General features: G+C 33.8%; 2 protein-coding genes across 2 annotated transcripts; both read left to right on the top strand.

Moving 5' to 3' along the window:
• Nucleotides 1–339: 339 nt before the first annotated feature.
• On the top strand, nucleotides 340–1,358 carry LOC132953560 (zinc finger MYM-type protein 1-like). The gene is made up of 2 exons (XM_061025952.1): nucleotides 340–1,186; nucleotides 1,297–1,358. Exons 1-2 carry the CDS (start codon nucleotides 340–342, stop codon nucleotides 1,356–1,358), a joined length of 909 nt encoding a protein of 302 aa, XP_060881935.1.
• Nucleotides 1,359–3,359: 2,001 nt separating this feature from the next.
• On the top strand, nucleotides 3,360–4,544 carry LOC132937449 (myb/SANT-like DNA-binding domain-containing protein 3). The gene is given in 4 exon segments (XM_061004277.1): nucleotides 3,360–3,404; nucleotides 3,407–3,431; nucleotides 3,434–3,679; nucleotides 4,003–4,544. Coding segments are annotated over 4 exon segments (690 nt in total). The 3' UTR covers nucleotides 4,377–4,544.
• The last annotated feature ends 14,367 nt before the right edge of the window (nucleotides 4,545–18,911 follow it).

The following is an 18,911-nucleotide window of genomic DNA, read 5'->3' as shown; positions in this document are numbered from 1 at the left end:
TGGCGTGCTAGTGTGTAGTAGAATTGTAGATATTGTAAACTGTTCATTGTTCATTAGATAGTTAGTAAGGACGTATTACCAATACTAAAAATGAATCCTGTATATGATCCTATTGTTCAACTATTAGAAACGCCATTTCGACGTTGGACAACTAATGACAAAAATGAATTGCTAAAGCTTGGTAAACCAATTCCCCAGTTGTGTTGTCAGTCAAAAGATAAAAAAGGTGGTAAAATATTTAGTAGAGCGTTTAATCATTAATGGTACGATATACATACTTGGCTTTGTGGAAGCCACTATAAACAGGCGTTGTATTGTTGGCCGTGTTTACTTTTAAGTATGACAAAATCTGTTTGGACTACAACGGGTTATGGCGATTTAAAAAATTTATCACGTAATCTCAAACTTCATGAATCTGCCAGAGAACATATTCATTGTATGTTAGGATTAAAACATTTAGAAAATAATAGAGTAACTATAGTAGACGCTTTGACCGAACATGGTTATTTGTTTAAAAAAAAATATAATGAAAATGTTCGGCTTAACCGACTTTTTATGGAACATCTAATTGATATTGTGTTATTTTTGGGTAGACAGGAACTGGCCTTTCGAGGTCATAACGAAAGTTCAAGTTCCTTGAGTAAAGGAAATTTTAAAGAACTTTTTGATATGCACATTATTAGGTGTTCATTAGAGATTCAAAACCATTACAATGGGATAAAAAATATATTTTCAGGATTGTCAAATACAATACAAAATGATTTGATAACATGTGTTTCCGATCACATACTTAATATGGTAAAAACTGAAATCAAGGAGTGTATGTTTTATTCTGTTCAAGTTGATGATACGACAGATATTTCGCAAAGAACACAATGTTCAATTATATTAAGATATATAACAAATAAATCTGAATTGGTAGAAAGATTTCTTGGTTTCTATAATGTTAGTGAGGATCACACTGCTGAGGGTCTCTTCAACACGTTAAATTCTGTATTATTAGAATTTGATATGGAAAAAAAGTTAATTGGTCAGTGTTATGATGGTGCGAGTGTCATGGCCGGTCATGTAAATGGTTTACAAGCTAAAGTTAAAGAGGTTGCTCCTAATGCATTATTTACACACTGCTTAGCGCATCGTTTGAACTTGGTGTTACAGCATGGCTGCAGTGCTAACACACAGTGTCGTATTTTTTTTGCAAACATGACTGGAATTTCCGCTTTTTTTCATAATTCTACCTCGCGAACGAATGTTGTAGATGCTATTGTTGGTAAACGCATACCGCAATTTGTTCAGACGAGATGGGCTTCTCGCTCAAAAATGTTGAATTTAGTTGTAGAGAAGGTGGACGAATTTAAAACGGTTTTTGAACATATTATAAAAGATTCAAATTCGTCATCTGAGTCAATTTGTGGTTCAACTGGGCATTTAAACAATTTGAAAAAATTTGACTTTGCTTTTTTAGCTCAAATATTTAACAGTATATTTTTACTCACTGATAATTTGTTTAATACACTTCAAAATAAGTCATTTGATATGGAATATTGTATACGAAAAATAAATATAGTCTATGATCTCGTTAGTAAAAAAAGAAATGAATCAGAGTTTTTGAAACTATTTAACAATGCGATAGCGTTAACAAAACGCCCTAAGGAAACAAGAAATATGTCTAATTCTGAATTAAATTATAAAATATTATATTATGAAATACTTGACAATATTTTACTTCAGATAACGACGAGATTTCAAAATACTGATAAATTGATATTTTTACAACTGGCTGATGTTTCAAAATTTAAATACTATTCTACAAATTTCTCTATAAATGCATTTCAAAATCTGGGAGAATCTTATTCTGACATGTTTGTTGATAATAACAAATTAAAAGTAGAGTTAGAAGTATTATACAGCGATGAAAAATATCAAGATTTACATCATGTTTATGATTTAATAAAAATATTTGAGAATAGTGGATTAAAAGTAATTTTACCTGAAGTATATAAACTATTTTCTTTAATATTAACTATACCATCAACCAGCGTATCAGTGGAAAGGAGTTTCTCCTGTCTGAAACGTATAAAAAACATATTTGCGCAACAGTATTTCCCAAAATCGATTGAGTTCTCTTGCTATAATTTCAATTGAAAAGGAGTTAACTGACCAACTTAAAAGGACGCCACACCCGTATGTGTTGTATCCGTCTTACAAACGCGTAACATACCAAATTTACGCTCAGAAATTTAAGTTTTATGCCGTTATTTTAAAAATTGGAGTGAATCGACCTATTATGAAACTTGATGGTAAGAACATTATCTGTGTTTTGTTGGAAGTTTTTTTACGATTATTAGGTTTTTAAGTGAGTTATGGCGTGTATAATAAATGTAAATTAAAAATGCTCATAACTCAGTTAAAAACTGAATCATCGTAAAAAAACTTTCAACCAAACACAGATAATGTTCTTACCATCAAGTTTCATAATAGGTCGATTCACTCCAATTTTTAAACTAACGGCATAAACCTTGAATTTCTGAGCGTAAATTTGGTATGTTACGCGTTTGTAAGACGGAGACAACACATACGGGTGTGGCGTCCTCTTAAACATAATGGAGCGTTTTATGACAATGTCATAAATATTTATGCGAGTAAAAAAAATAGAAGTATTGATTTACGATATAAATCAAAAAATCATATTAGGACATTAGGTATATAATATGTCAAATCATATATTTTGTAAATAATGTATTATTCAATAAAATTTATATTGTAAATGTTTTATTATAAAAGGACAAAAGGTTTATGTCGGATGACAGGTTATTATTATTTTTTTGTTTTGCGTGTCATATTAGGTACACCTATATTTTGTTTATTAATTATTATGTATTTATGTTTTAAGTTAAAATCAAATTACAACTAAAAGACTAGTCATATAATATATTATATTGTTTTTTGTTATTTATATTTTATGTGTGTAAAATACTGTAAATTATATGTATATAGTTAGGGAGGGGTGTATGGAAAAACCTCTACGTGGTACACCCTAGGCAACAGTAGTGATCTAATCATAACTGGCTAATCTTTCCTCTCCATTTTAATAACCCATACCTACCATTTAAACTTTAAAGAATACATTAACATATTTTGTTCCTGTGTTAGAGACTCATGCCCGTATGCAGAGTCCTGTTGTTATGTGTCACATATAGTTGCTTAAGTGACCTTTAGCTAAGTGGCCCATAACATTTTTATGTAACCCATAACTATTATTATGTCCCACATAAGTTGTGTCTCGCATAGACAATATTTATGTATTCAATAGCTATGTAAAAGTTTATGTTATAATAACCATTGTTATCAGGGTTAATATGTTCACATTAGTGAAAATTGATAAGATAACGAATAATAGTATAATACTATTATTCGTAATTCAAATTTGTATAATTCATTTTGTTTTCTAATTTAATAAAAATATTTCATATAATGACGAGCAATTCAGAAAAAAATAAACGAGCCCGTGCTCCTAATATTTCTGAAGAGGAAAAATCAATAATATTACACTGCATATCAAAAGAAAGGGACATAATTGAATGCAAAAAAACAGATAAGTTTAGCAACAGGGACAAAAACTCAGCTTGGGAAAGAATTGCTGTTAATTTCAACACTCACTTAGGTGCAAACAAAGTAAGTACCTATATGAATTATACTATATAGGCAAATTAGGTATATTATATACTATACCTTCTTGTTTAATGTAATATAAAATAAATATTTCTGTTTGTAACTTCCATAATTAATTTGATTTACTGGTGTATTCAACCAATTATTATGATGTTACAAATTTGTGATTACTTATTTTTATTGTAACTACCTAGTTCCAAGCTTCAAATCATAAACTTTTAGTAAAATTGTTTTCGCACTACTGATGTAAATAGATTTTAATATACTATATTAAAAATAAGTTATAAATGCGTACCTACATGAGATATAATTTGCTTACCAGAATGTCTTACTCAAAATGTCTTCGCCGTTTTTGGGAGGTTGAAAAAGCCAAAAGTAGAAAAGGATTTGCAAGAGAAAGGAAAGAACACATGGAAACTGGAGGAGGCCCTGAAAAAGAAAGTTTTAATGACAGTACACCAGAAATAAATGAAATATTAGTTCAACCTCAAATTGTGGAAGTGAAAAATACGTATGATAGCGATGGAATTGCTCTTGAGCAATCTGGAAACATAACACAAGACCTTATTTCTATATCCCAGACACAAGACTTATTCCCATTAAATGACATAATTATGCATTCAAATATTTTATTAAATGTCAATGCACCAATAACTGATGACACAGGTGAGTCTGTCATTAGATTAATTCTTGTTCTAAACTAATTATTGCATTTTCTGATTAAATTATAATTATTTCAAAATGTAATAGTAGGTCCAACTACAGAAAAAGAATTTGGTTCATACTTTAACGGTGTTAATGTATCTGAGGAAGCTATAAATTATGATGCAAATATTGTGAATGTTAACCGTAGTGTGCATGAAGAAAACTATAATTCCTTCAATCCTCATACTTCGTCTCCTATTCAAAAATCCCCTTTGAAAAATGGTATTATATATTTCCTATTAATATTCTATATTATACTTTCCATTTTACCAGACAATCAAAATTTGGGGAATTTTTACTATTTTTTATAAACTAATTTTACCTATAGTTTTTGTCTTTATGTAATTATAACTAATGAGGTAATGAGATATTGTTATTGATATTACTGATACGGTGCGTCCGATTGGACGACCCGCGTCGTGAATAAAGAACAACGGTTGTATTTATGGTAATCAATTCTCTCTATCGCTATGTGAATTAATAATGATATTTACAATAATGGGACGAGTAAAGCGTCGAATAGTGCCGACCAGACTTAATTAAGTGGGCCGGCACAATCGGTGGTGCTTGGGTGCGACTGCCGGACCCTATCTATACAACGGGCTATGGTTTATACGATGTATTTACAATAAAATGGTTGGCTGGGGAGACGGCCGTCGTCGGTGCAAACTTAGTTAAGCGGCACTCCGGCGACGAACCAGACTCGGATCGGACAACTTAAATAAGTGCCGAGGTTGGGTATGTGTTGGCCCTGACAAGGGCCTTTTGATGCTGCAGCGCCGTGAGTTGTCGGTTTGTCCGGTAATCCTGCAGGCCCGGGATATGAACGGCGGTTATGGATTGGCCGGCGTTGTCACTGCACGAATCGATTGACACGGGTCCTATGCCGTGGAGCGGCAGTCACGTGGTTAACTGGCACTGACGGTGTTGGAGGCGTTGGCCGGTGGTTTATACCGGTCTCACGTCTAAGAGCGGTGCGGTCGTCGGTATTCGTCGGCTGAGCAATGCTTGCGGTCGAGGATCGGCGCGTCGTCGGTCGTCGGCGGTTGGACGCACTGGTAGCCGGGAAGCGGCGTGTTCGTCTTTGGTCGGCGGCTAAACGACACTTACCGTCGGGTAGCAGCGTTGTAGTCGGCCTTCTGTGGCGGGGCGTCGCTTGCTGCCGTTGCGCGGCGCGGTCGTAGGTGTTCGTCGGCTGGATGCTTCTTGCGACCGTGGAGCGGTAATATCGTCTGTCGTCGGTGGCTGGTGTTTCTGGTCCTGGTCCTTCTTCTATCTGAACATTTTTGGTATATGTTGATAGTTTGAAGGAATGAAATGGACTGACTTAAGTTGAACTTGGACTTGCCTTTGTAGGACGGCCTAAGGCCTATATAGAGCTCCAGGCTTTGCCTTTTCTCTCTTGTTTCATGTTTACCCTTACAGTATTGGACGATTTGTCAGTAAGACATAGTTTATTGGGTCAGAGCCTGAATGTGACGGAATCTTGACACAGAAGCTCTATGTAAAAATACAGCTATTGCCAACTGTATTGTTTCCGAAATAGATAGAATATCGGCTGACTGTCTTATTGCTTCATTTGTGGTTAGGTAATGTGCTCCGGTTATTGTTCTGAGTGCAATGTTTTGGACAGCCTCTAGCTTCTGCCAGTTTGATTGACTAAGTTGAGGTGCCCAAACAACTGATGCGTACAGGAGGATTGGTTTAATGTAGATGGTGTACAGTTGGATTCTGGTCCTTAGCGGAATCGGGGAATTTCGGTTCAGTATTGGGTAGAGTGAGGCTCTGACTCCTTTTGCTTTTTGTGTAGTTGTTTTTAAGTGTCCGTTCATTGTCAGTTTTGTGTCCATCGTTACGCCGAGGTATTTTATTTGGTTTTTCCATTTGACTGCTTGGTTTTTGATTTTTATTTGTCGAAGATGTTTATTCTGTTTACTGCCAAATATAATGGCTTCGGTCTTGTCTATATTTAATTTAAGTCTCCATTTGTCTATCCAGATCATGGTCTGATCCATTTGTCTTTGAAGTTGACATATTGCGTAGTTCCTGTTTTGATGGGCTGTGTGGAACATGGTGTCGTCTGCGAAAATGGATGTTTGTATTCTGTCGAGAAGTGGGAGATCATTTACATAGTGGATGTAGAGCAGAGGTGAAAGGCAGGAACCCTGTGGTACTCCTGCTTGTATTTGTCTTGTCGTTGATTGTTGGTCAACTACTCGTACTTGGAACGAACGATCTGATAAGAATGATTTAATTAATTTAATTATATCTATTGGAAGTTCAGTGTTTGTTTTTAGCTTGTAGATTAGACCATCGTGCCACACGCGGTCAAAAGCTTTTTCCATATCAAGAAATGTTGCAGCAGTGTATTTCTTTTGTTTTTGGTTGTTTTTTATTTCTTTGAATAGATGGAAAAGTTGTGTGGTGGTTGAGTGGCCTTCTCTGAAAGCGTGTTGCTCCGCCCGAGGTTTTATGTATGTTCGTAGAGTTCTTAGGATAATCTTTTCAAATACTTTTGAAATGGTTGAAAGTAGAGATATTGGTTTTCTGGGATAGAGTGGTTTTTCCCTGGTTTTGGAATCATGACGATAGTGGCTTTTTTCCATATCTTAGGGAAGTAGGAAATTCGAAGACATGCCGTGAAAATGTGTGCTATTTGTGTGATAATGTTGTTTGGTAAGTTTTTGAGTGCTGTGTTCGATATGTTGTCAAATCCTGGTGCTTTGCCATTTGGTAGTTTATTGATGATGTCTAGGACTTGCTTGGGATTGATGTAGATGTTGGATGTAGTCTGGTCAAGATTTATTTTTGTGATGATTTCGTTTACTTCTTGTCGGTCGATTCCTGAATTTCCTGCGAATTGGTTTTCCATGGTGTCTGCGAATAGCTCAGCTTTTTCGTCGGCTTCAAATATTTTGTGGCCAGCGGTTGTTTGTAGCGGTGTATCTGCGGCTTTCTTATTGAGGAGACGACGATTTAGTTGATATAGTGATTTGTTTTGAAGGTTTAACGTTTCTGTGAAAGCGTTCCATTGCGTTTGTCTGTGTTCAATTAATAAGTTTTTAACGTATGCAATTTGAGCGTTGTATAGGCGTTTTGTTCTCGGGTCTCTGGAGGATTGCCACATTTTTCTAAGTTGCCGTTTGGTTGTTATTTCTAGCATTATTTCGTCAGGAAGTTGGGATTTGATTTGTTTTGGTTTGAGAGTGTAGGAAGCGTTTTCTTGTGTAATTCAAATGGTGGTTGTTAGATTGTCGATTTTGTTGTCAATTTCTTCCGGTGTTTGAACGCGGTCAATTTTTATTTGGGAGAGTTCTGTTTTGAATTTGGCCCAGTTAGTTTTCTTTAATGTTTTAGGAGGATTGCTTGAGATTGGTGATGCGTTTAAATTTAATTGGATTGGATTGTGGTCTGACGACAGGTCATTGTGGTTTATTATCGTATATTGAATTGACGGTAGATCCAGTAGTATGATGTCAAGGACGTCTGGTCTGTGAGTTTGAATATATGGATAGTATGTCGGTGAATCAGGAGCAGCAATTGTATAATTGTTTGCTTCCGAGTGACGAAGTAATTTTCTGCCTGCAGTATTTGTTGAGAAGCTGTTCCAGCTCGGATGCTTGGAGTTTAAGTCTCCGGCTATTATGAAGGGTCCATTGTGGTTTGTTAGAATGTCTAGGTCATTGTGGTGGAGATTTGCACTAGGACTTTTGTATACTGCCGTGATTTGTGTTATTTTGTTTTTGAGTTTCAATTGTATTGTGGTAGATTCCACAGTAGTTGGTAGCGTGACGTGTTGATGGATTATGTTTTTCCGTATTAAAATTGCTGTGCCTCCTGAAGAGGGAGCGGTTGGTGCTTTTGGGCGGTCGGTTCGGTAAACGTGATAATTTGGTATTGATATTTTATTTTTGGGATTTAGTCGGGTTTCACCAAGTAGGATTATGTCGATTTTGTTTTGTTTTACAAATGCGGTGAGTTCTGGTATTTTGTTTCCGATACCGTTGCAATTCCATGAGATGATTTTGAATTCATTCATCATGGGGTGTGGGTATGGCGTTGATGATTTTTTGGACTGTTGTGATGACTGCATTCTTTGATGTGACGTCTTCACATTTTTGAGCTGTAGTAAGGAGGTCTCTAATTATTTGTAAGAGCTTTGATGTGTCAATTGTGATATCGGTTTTTTCCGTTTGGTGTTTTGTTCCAGTCGCGTATGATTTTGTATTTGTTTCTATGGCTGTTTCATGTGTTGTAGATACTGGTATATTTGTTGGTGGTACTTATGACTTCTCTGGGTTGGTCGGTTTTTTCTTTGCAAGTATTGGTGTAGTAGGGGCAGCCCCTATAGTTAGCAGTATGTTTGCCATTGCAGTTACAGCAGGTTGGGCTGTCTTCTTTCGGTTTTGTACATTCTTTGCTAGGGTGGTTTTTTCCGCATTTTACACATCTTGGCGAGTGCCCGCACTGAAGTGATGAGTGGCCAAATCGTTGGCAAGAGAAACATTGTGCGGGACCTGTTGACTTGTATGACTCTATTTTGACTCTGACGTAGAATAGTTCGGTTGTTTCAAAGATTTCTTTGACATTCTCTGTTCGTTTTAAGGAGACCATGTGAATCGGAAGTCGCTTTTCATTTTTGGCAAATGCTCTGACAAAGTTTGGTTTGAAACCCAACTCTTCGAGTTCTTCCGTAAGCTCTACGTCAGTGACGTCAAGTGGGACTCCTTTGATAACAATCTTGAGAGATTTTTCATCGGGTAATGCAAAAGTGTGATAGTTGATTTTGTTGGTGGCCATGAATTGTTGAACGAGTCTGAAGGAAGATTCTTCAGGGCAGTTAATTTGAATTTGCAGTGGTATTGATGTAGTTTTCGCGGTAACTTCGTCAAGCCCTTGTACTGTATACATAGTTTTTGCTATCTTCCGCCATGGATATGAAGCGCAAGTTTGGACGAAGATGGGAGGTATGCGGAAAGTTTTATTTTCGTTAACAGCGGTATTGTTTTGAGAAAGGTCAGGTGTCGGAGAGCGAGATGTTGATGCTGGGCTATCGGGACAGCTGTCTGCAGAGTTTGTGGTTTCAGATGATGGGGTCGGTGATTTGTCTTTGGTTCGTTGGGGGCAACTTTTTCCTGATGGGGTTGGCGATTTCCTTTTTCTCTTGGTCATGGCGTGTTTGGTGGAATTGATGGGGTTTCCTTCGCACGTAGCGAGACCCGGCCGTGTGGACCACTCGGGTGCACTTACCTCGTGGTCGAGAATGGGGGAGATTGAGTTTGATTTATTTCTTACTTACGTGGATGCGGTGGACGAATGCACATGTCACTCTGTATTGACTTAAGTTATCGAGATCGTCCGGTATATATACCCTTTCTGATAACTTAGTCAGTCGCTGATTGGCCCGCGCGTTTGGTTATGACAGATGAACACCACACCATTGTATTGCCGTTTGCATTTACTTGGTGCGGTTTTCATCTGTCACATGTTCAGTTTTAACCTGTCATTTCGTTGTATTTGTTGGTTTTGATAAAAACCCTTTTATTTCGTTTATTCCGTAACATTACCTAGGTACTCATACAATTTTTAAACCAAATGTTTGAATGTTATTTCTTATTTTGGCTTTTAATGGCACTTTTTGCTCTAATGGAATCAAAAATTTGGTTGTCTGGTAACTTTGTTATTTTATCTATTTAGTCTTTGTAGTTCCTTCCACATCCAATTTGTCTAAAAAATCTACTAAACGTATGGTAAGTGAGGAAGCAAATTTAAGACTAAAAAAGCTTAAATCATCTTTTGAATGTGAATCGTCTTTATACAAGTCACAGGTATGTTTTTTGTATCAGTAGGAATAGCCAGCAGAATATCAGAAAAACATTTTTTAAACACTGTCTAATTGGTCATTGGTGAGATGTCCATACTTTTTAAAGCAATATACTACATTCCACCTTTTTCATAATTCCATTTAACCAGTGTTGTAATGTATTTGAGTAAAAGTATTCAAATAATAAAATAACAAAATATATAATATTATGTAAAAAGCTTCTACTTAACGGCTATTATACTTTATAGTTTAAACATTATAATTATTTAATTATACAAATATATTTTTACTAATTATTAGTACCTACTACCTATTTACCAAGAAAATTGTTATCAATAATTATCATTATCGTTTATGATGGACGGCGGCAAGCCCTGAAATTTTCAATTTTTTGTACTACACACTGAATTTTAATTAAACTTTTATAGCCAGTGATGTACACAGATACTGAAGACCCACAAAATCAGTAGGTAGTAATAATAGAAAAAAAACATTATTTGCTACACATTTTCAAATTTTGTAGTACATACTACACTTTTTGTACTACACAAAGTGTGCTGTAGTATTATACATGATTTTGATAGCTGTTTAAAATTTGTAATCTTCCAAAAATGTTTAAAAACAGTTTTTCAAAATTAAAATAAGAAAAACTAAACTGTTTGTTTGACTTCCTGAAAAGCAGCAAGAAGCTATCAAAATGTACTTTAAAGCATGTTCAGCCCAATCCGGTCATGGTGTAAGATATAAGTACTACTAATTGGGTGTACGAATGTATTTTGATGAAAATTAAAAGTCCTGCTTTATATCAAAAGATGTATAGGGAAAAAATATTGCCTTTACCATCAACTGTAACTTTACAACGGTACATAAAAGAATTAAAACCAGTTTATGGATTTCAGACTTGTACTTTCTAAATGCTCGATAAAAAATCCAAAAATATAAAAAAGGAGAGCGTCATGGTAATTTTGTCACATAAAAAATGAAACGTAAAAAAAAAATGATTTTAAATTAACTTTTTAGGATGCTTACTTCTAGATGAGATGTCACTTTCGCCTTCAGTGAAATTTAATAAATCTACTCTGAACGTTGATGTACTGTTGACTTGGGTAAATATATTCCAGAACGACAAGAATACGAATTAAGCGATCATGCCTTGGTATTCATGTATCAACCATATCAAGGACCATGGATTCAAGCAATTGGAGCATTTTTAAGTAAAGGCGCAGCTCTTAATGAAGTCCTTCAAAAGCTTTGAGCAGTGATACTATTAGAAAAATCAGGATTTAAAGTACCTACACAATGTTGTTACTGATGTAGGTTCTTGGAATAGAGGCATGTGGAACTCATTTGGTATAACAAATACAAATGTCAGTTGTCAACATCCAATGGATTCTGAAAGAAGGTTATGGTTTATATCCAACTTTCCACATTTGATAAAAACTATGTGGACAAGAATACTTAAAAATAAAAACCTGAAAGCAGGATATAATTTCTATTTATTAATCAAATAAAAAGTCTATTTGATCCAATTATTAATTTACAATAATCTTCTTTCAAAATTATAAATCTATTTATAGACACTTGAAGGTTACATACAATTTGAGTATTGGAAATATTTGGTTCAACACGATGAACAAAAACATATTAAACTTTGTTACAAACCAACAAAAGATCATTTGTTCTCCCAACATTTCCAAAAAAATTATGTTAAAATTGCCATGGTTGTGAGTTATTTAACAAAATGTGTACTACAATTTAACAGTATTCAAAAAATTATAAATGTTTGTATTTGAATCAGTTTTTCAGTAAAACAGTAGCTGATTGCATGGAATAATTAATAAATAGAGTAGACAAAAATTTCATTGGTTGTGAACCTACAGTAAAATTTATAAGAAAAATTAATGATTTAGTAGATGTAATAAATTCAAATACTGAAACACACAGTCTACAAGCTGACCCAAATACAAGTAGCAACAAAGTAGATAATATACATATTTGCTTAAGTATATTAAAAGAAATATGTTTTTTTTTTAATTTAGATACTTAGTGACTTTAAAAACTATATTGAAACTTGGATGTTTGAAATTCAAGACAAAAATCTTTGATTTACCAGTCAAACTGAAAGAGGTTTGATTGTTTCTATAAAAGGGACTTTGGATCTAATTCAATTTTTGAGTCAGAATGTGGGTTATAGATATTTAATGACGAAACGAATTAATCAAGATGCATTAAAGGTACCTATTAATTTTCCAACAACACGGTAGCGTGATTAATCGTGTGGTAACTTAACCTAATCAACCAATCACAGAAAAGGATTTGTATGCACGTAAATGCATAGGTGTATAGTAGGAACCCTCCTTAACAGTGATAATACTCCGCGCCACAAGAGAATACATAAGGCACGCGCATCAAAGTGACTGCGCTCCGTTTTTCCCATAGGCCACAATTTCCACAATTTTCCACGCTGCAACTGATCTATGGTACACACCTGCCGCCGAAACCGGCGTGCTCCGACGGGTGACGGTATCACGAGTTCGAAGTTCCTGACATACCTAATTTGCTGCACGAGAAAACACTTTACACAGGTATCATAGCCCATAGGTATTTCTATGCCTTTTTTTTTATGTCTTCGTGTAGCACAGTTAAATTGTATGCTTAAGAAAACCTTTCAACACATTTTATCACGTATTTCTCCAGTAGATATGTGTTCTTTTACTGTTTTTTAATGTTTAGATTGAGAAAAACACTTGATCACATTCATATGGCTGAATTTATTGAATATGAGTATCCTAAGACTTTTACGATATGTTATGATAAGTAATCAATTATAAATATACTTATCTAGTCATCAAAATTGATGATCAAATAAGTATTAATTTATAACATTAAACAAGAAAGTCACTTGTTTTATTTGTTATACTTACTAAATGATGTAAATTGGTTTTTAATAACTAAAATATTTTATTGATTAATTGAATCATTTTTTTTTATTGATTTTTAACTTGTTATTTTATTAATTTATTCGATTCAGAATATTTTCTTCTATCAAATTTTTGAATAGATGTTTAATGTTAGATAGAGTAAAAAAAAATATCAATCACTTTCAATATTAAAACATGTTTTTGTTTTTATTTATTTTAATATGCATACAAATTCAGACATACAGCAGCACTCAAGTATTGTGTTATTATTATTATTATTATGGCCTAATAGTATAATACATCATTACCTATGTAAAAGTAATAAGTATTAACTTTTTTTTTTAAATATAAAGTTGTACATTATGTATTTGCCGTATTTATTATGAAGATGCTATGATTATAATAATATGCTCTATAGTACTTTGTAATTTGTATATTGTAGTTGTATCATTAGATACATACAAATATATATCACAATTCACAGATAAATTTATTCTGTGCATTTATATTAATTCATGATGAATGGAAATTAAAATCCGCAACTTTTAATTAATACGCATTCCTGCCATAAATGATGAACAAATAAGAATATCCCGACATATGGCTACCCTGCAGAATTTCCAATATGTTAGATGTTTTTATTTTCTCCCATAAAAACCCATGTAAAATGTCTTTCGATTCCCTTCTGGTCATAGATAATATAAGAATGGATGGGACATAAGAACTTATCACATGAAAATTTAGTGATACTATTTTTAAGGTTATATGGGGCAAATATTGATATGATAATTGATAAATAATAATAAATATTTTAAGTATTTAATAAAGTTTAGAGTTATTTTCCAGGCACAAGTAGCACAACAATCAAAGTACAAACTGTTAAATATCTTAATATAACTGACTATCATGTTATCATTATTATTTAATAAAATAGTTTTGCACATAACCTTAAAAAGCCCCATATCGTCTTTCTCTATTCCCCAAAAAAGCACACGGCCCCATATGGAACTGGTATAGGCATGTTCTATCCATTCTTATATTATCTATGCTTCTGTTTATTCTGTGTTAGAACTATGTAAACAATGCCCATTGATAAGAAAAGTCTGCCATTTTCCCAACTTCAATATTTGATATTGCTGCTATAGGAAGTCGGCTATCTATAAAAAAAAGTATAGTATAATATAGTATATTATTATTATATATCTGTGGATCGGCCCGACGTTTTTTTTTCCTGCCAGTCGACCTTGACGCATCGTCGCGTCAATGTTGCCAGGTTTGGGGATTTTCCCTTTTTCTGGGAATTTACAACTCCCTTGAAGAAAATATTGGAGATTTTCTTTTTTCTGAGGAAATCTGACATTTTTATTTCTTTTCAAGTTTTGTTAACTTTTTTAAAAACATTTTTTCATCTTAATTATCTATGAATTATTATAAATTAAAGTATTATCACAATAACACGGACTAATTATTTTTTTTCTCGCACTGTCTGTTATGTTTAATGTTATGTATTAAAATCACGGAGCACGTACTAATATCTTAGCGATGTCCATCGTATTGTTCTAACATTTAACATTCGTTAATCGTTGAGTTATTCGTATATTAAATAATGATCCATCAATTCAACGTTTTGGAAAATATGTCTTCAAGTGACAAATATGAATCAAACACTACAGTACGCGTCACGAAAACGTGCGGATGATTCTAGCGCCTCCGGTGGCGTTTTTTTTCGGTAGGGCTATTTAAACTACAATTTTCAAAACAAATTGACACTGGGAGCGCTGTCGACGTCGATCGTACTAATGTTCCCCTCTACGTCGAGTCGGGAGATTGTAATTTGTATTTATTTTCCCGACACTTCGCATACATTTTGTCTTAAGTGAAGTGTATTTAAATGTATTTGATAATATTAGTAGTAATTGTACTTATACGTATACAGTTTGGTATAAATGCGTATAAAGTTTCGATAAAAAAATTAATTTATCATAAAAAGTATATCTAAACATTCCGAATTAGCGAGTTGAGGATTATGCCACCAGAGCGCGTATAGTTAGCTTGTTTTACCAATAGCCCTACCGAAAAAACTCCACCGGAGGCGCTTGAATCATTCGCACGTTGTCGTGACGCGTACTGTAGAGGATGGCCCAAGAAAAAGCCGTATTCCCATAAATACAGACCCGATTGGTAAAAAAAAAAGGATTTCAGTCATTGGTTACATCCAAGTAACGAAGGCAATACCTACTACCATTGTTTACTTTGCATTGGTGATTATTTAGGTGGGCTATCTGCAGTTTAAGCATTCTAATACTGACAAACATGAAAAAAATACTGCTAGTGTCAAGAAAACAGTTCCTATCAATGACATGAAAATATGCAGACATTGGATGAACAAAAAAAAGAAGCTGAAATTTGAATCGCAATGTTTATTACCGAACATGATATTGCTTTTCGAACTTCAGATCATTTGGTTAGTTTGATAGAATCCATTTGTCAAAAATCTGAGATTGTGAAAATACAGCCAAAGCCATTATTAATAAGCTATATATATAAATTAGCTTTTGGATGTACAGCATTTGAACATTTAATTAATCGAATTCAAAATCAACATTTTTCATTGTTTATCGATGAGTATACTGACAAAACGTCAATTAAAAATCCGTCATTAGTTGTCAGTCGTCTAACCTTGTTAAAGAGGAATTCCTTGTCTTAATTGAAGTTTCTGATTGCACTGCTAGTGGTATTTACGACGAAATAATTAAATTTTTAAGAAGTATGAAATTAATTGTAGTATCATTTTATGAAGAAAAATTAAATATTGATATAAATGATATCGATAGAGAATGGAGAAGTTTAAGAACAATGGACCTTAATTTCAATTTGGAAGTAACCGAGTTTTGGAAAATTATAATGCCTATGAAAGATGGGGATGATAATCTTACATATCCTCTGCTATCAAGATTTGTTTCCTTTCTATTAATATTACCACATAGCAACGCTTGATTGGAAAAAAATTTCAGTACCATTAATTTAAATATAACCAATAGATTATCAACTAAATCATTATCAAGCATTTTATATGGTAAAAATATCATAAAATCGCAAGATAAATCTGGTTATAATTTTATTATTTCTAATGAAATGATTAAAAAGCATACCAATGATATGGTTTACTTATATTATTAGGTATGTTATATTATACCCTAAGTTAAATATGCTTGATTGATTTGACAAAGTCACCCATATTATGTAAACGTTTACCGAAACTTAGGCGGGATACGCTACACGAAGGGTCGGCTTGTCTACCATTCCCTATTTCACGTATTCCACGCCTCCCTGGAGACCGTATTTAATGCCACTATCGCCTGATTTGGCAAATTTACTATGTTTCATACCCCTGACCAAACTCCGCCTGTTGTATAACAATTCGTGATCAACCCCCCACACCCTCCAACCATGTCGTGACAAGTATTGTATGTCTTAGTCCGTGCTGTTATCAATTTATCACAGGACAAAACAATGGATGCTATCTATATTAACTATAGATTCTGAGTGGAACGATGATGTGTGTTTTTTTAATTTTTTTTTTGTTGTTATCACCTTTTAGGACATTAAAAGTGCTTGGATTTTCTTCAACAGTATCTTTTCTGATAGAAAAGTGAATCTTTTGGTACTTTGGGGGGTCAAAAGTAAAAATGTCCCAGTAGTTTTCAAAAGCCTCATGAAAAACAAAAGAAAAATTGAGAAGAAACGGGAATTTTTACGCAAAATCTTGGTGTAACTCTTAAACAAATAACCATAGATACATGAAATTTTGTCTGAATGTTTATATTAGCATTTTATATACACCATAACATTTTCCAAATATTTTGAGCTGTTTACGGACATATTCAGTTTCCATTTTTTTAGTTTTTTTTTCTACAAATATCAATAAAATTTTATCTGTTGGGTAAAAAAGCTTGACAATTTAATAGAAGGCTCCTAGGTTATTGTTAAAATGACATTTGAAAATTAGAAATCCTTAGTCAAAGTTTTTATTTTTAAGCATTTAAAGTTCGAATATTGACAAAATACAAAAAAATCGCAAAAATTAGCAAATTATTTTGAGTTGAGAATTCATAAAAATTTTTCTTTTTCAATCTAAGATTTGATAATGTAATACAAGATTATCCATAAGTTTATCTACCTTTATCAAAAAAAAACATGTCTACAAGAAATTCAAATTAAATTTTTATGAGCGTTTGAAATTCATATTTTTACAACATTTGATATTCACTCGATTTCTCGTGTAACGATTTTCTTATTTTGTTGTAATTAAAAAACATATGACTGTAGATACTTGAAAATTTCACTGAATGTTTATATCAGTATTTTCTATACGTAAGTATTTTAGAATTTTGAGCAATCACCATTGATTGCTCATATTGTTCAAAAAAATTTTCATCATTACGTAGTTCCATAATTTGTTGCTTTGTTGCATTAACTAATAATGTACATCGTTTTATATCAAGAGAAGCTGATTGCAAGTTAATTGATAAGCAATTAATGATATTTAATATTTCATTTAAATACACAATCATTATGATAACTTCAAACTTAGCGAACTGTATTGCCTCTGCAGCTTTTTGTTTTTTAGTACTTTTTTTAAATGCATTAAGAACTTTTAAAATATCAAATGTATATATGTAATGCTCTTGTGTTTTGAAACCCACCTTGTTTCACAATACTGTGGCACTTTATACTTGGTTTCTTGTAAAAAATCATGATGGCGAATTGTAGATACTGATTGGAATGCATAAATAGCTTCTAATAAACCAAGTATTTCATCTACTTCTGGAATATTTTTCGACACGTCAACTAAAACTAGGTTTAACCCATGAGCATGACCGTGAATATATATGGACACGGATTCTGTGCTAATTCCCTTATTTTTGCTTGAACACTAGAAAAAGCTCCGGACATTACAGATGCACCATCATAAGATTGGCTTACATAATTTGAAATATCCAAACCAGCCCAGCATTATTTAAAAAAAATATTAAGCCATCACACAGTGCTTGAGCATTTAGTTCGTTTAATTCGACAAAACCTAAAAATCTTTCTTTAATTATGAAATCGTGCAAATATCGAATACAAATATTTATTTGTTCAATTTTTGACTGATCTCTGCGCTCATCTACAATTAATATGACTCCTAAAATGAACTTCGTTAACTATCAGTTATAATGCAAGATTTAATGTAGCTAATTATATTCATATCTATGCATTTCGTCGGATGCCGATTAACAGGAACCGATTGACGAGTAAACCACAACACTCAAAATAAAATAAGTTTTTAATGAAAAATCGTGTTATCGACTGATTTTCAGAACCGATTAAAAACCGTTGGTTTTTAATTTTTTTAATTTATTTTTGGTGAAAAGTGGGTAGGCCCGGGCCTACTAGGCCTACCCGCTGGCTATGCCACTGTCTCCAGCTCGCGGTTCAGTGTGTGGACGTGCTCGAAAGCACCGTCTGAGGGGAGGAATCCCTTCTGGCAAGGACTCATTTGCCATTCGGTCAGGCGACCGGCGCGGCGTATAATTTGTATATGGTACGGCACAGGGAGATAGGCTACCAGTTACCCAAGTCACTATGGTCGCCCTTCTTGTACAATCAACACTTGCACTGCTTTCTTCCACGACGGGGGGAGGGGGGGCACGATGGTGTTTCAGGAAATGTTAACCACTTCAGCCAGGAGGCTGCACGATGGATCGAGGCGCCTTCTGTGGTGGTAAGTAAGGCCGTCGTCGCCC

Source organism: Metopolophium dirhodum, chromosome 1 (genome assembly GCF_019925205.1).
Source record: "Metopolophium dirhodum isolate CAU chromosome 1, ASM1992520v1, whole genome shotgun sequence".
NCBI lineage: Eukaryota > Metazoa > Arthropoda > Insecta > Hemiptera > Aphididae > Metopolophium > Metopolophium dirhodum.
The sequence above is the reverse complement of the archived record's forward strand: the minus strand, read 5'-3'. Positions and strand labels throughout refer to the sequence as shown.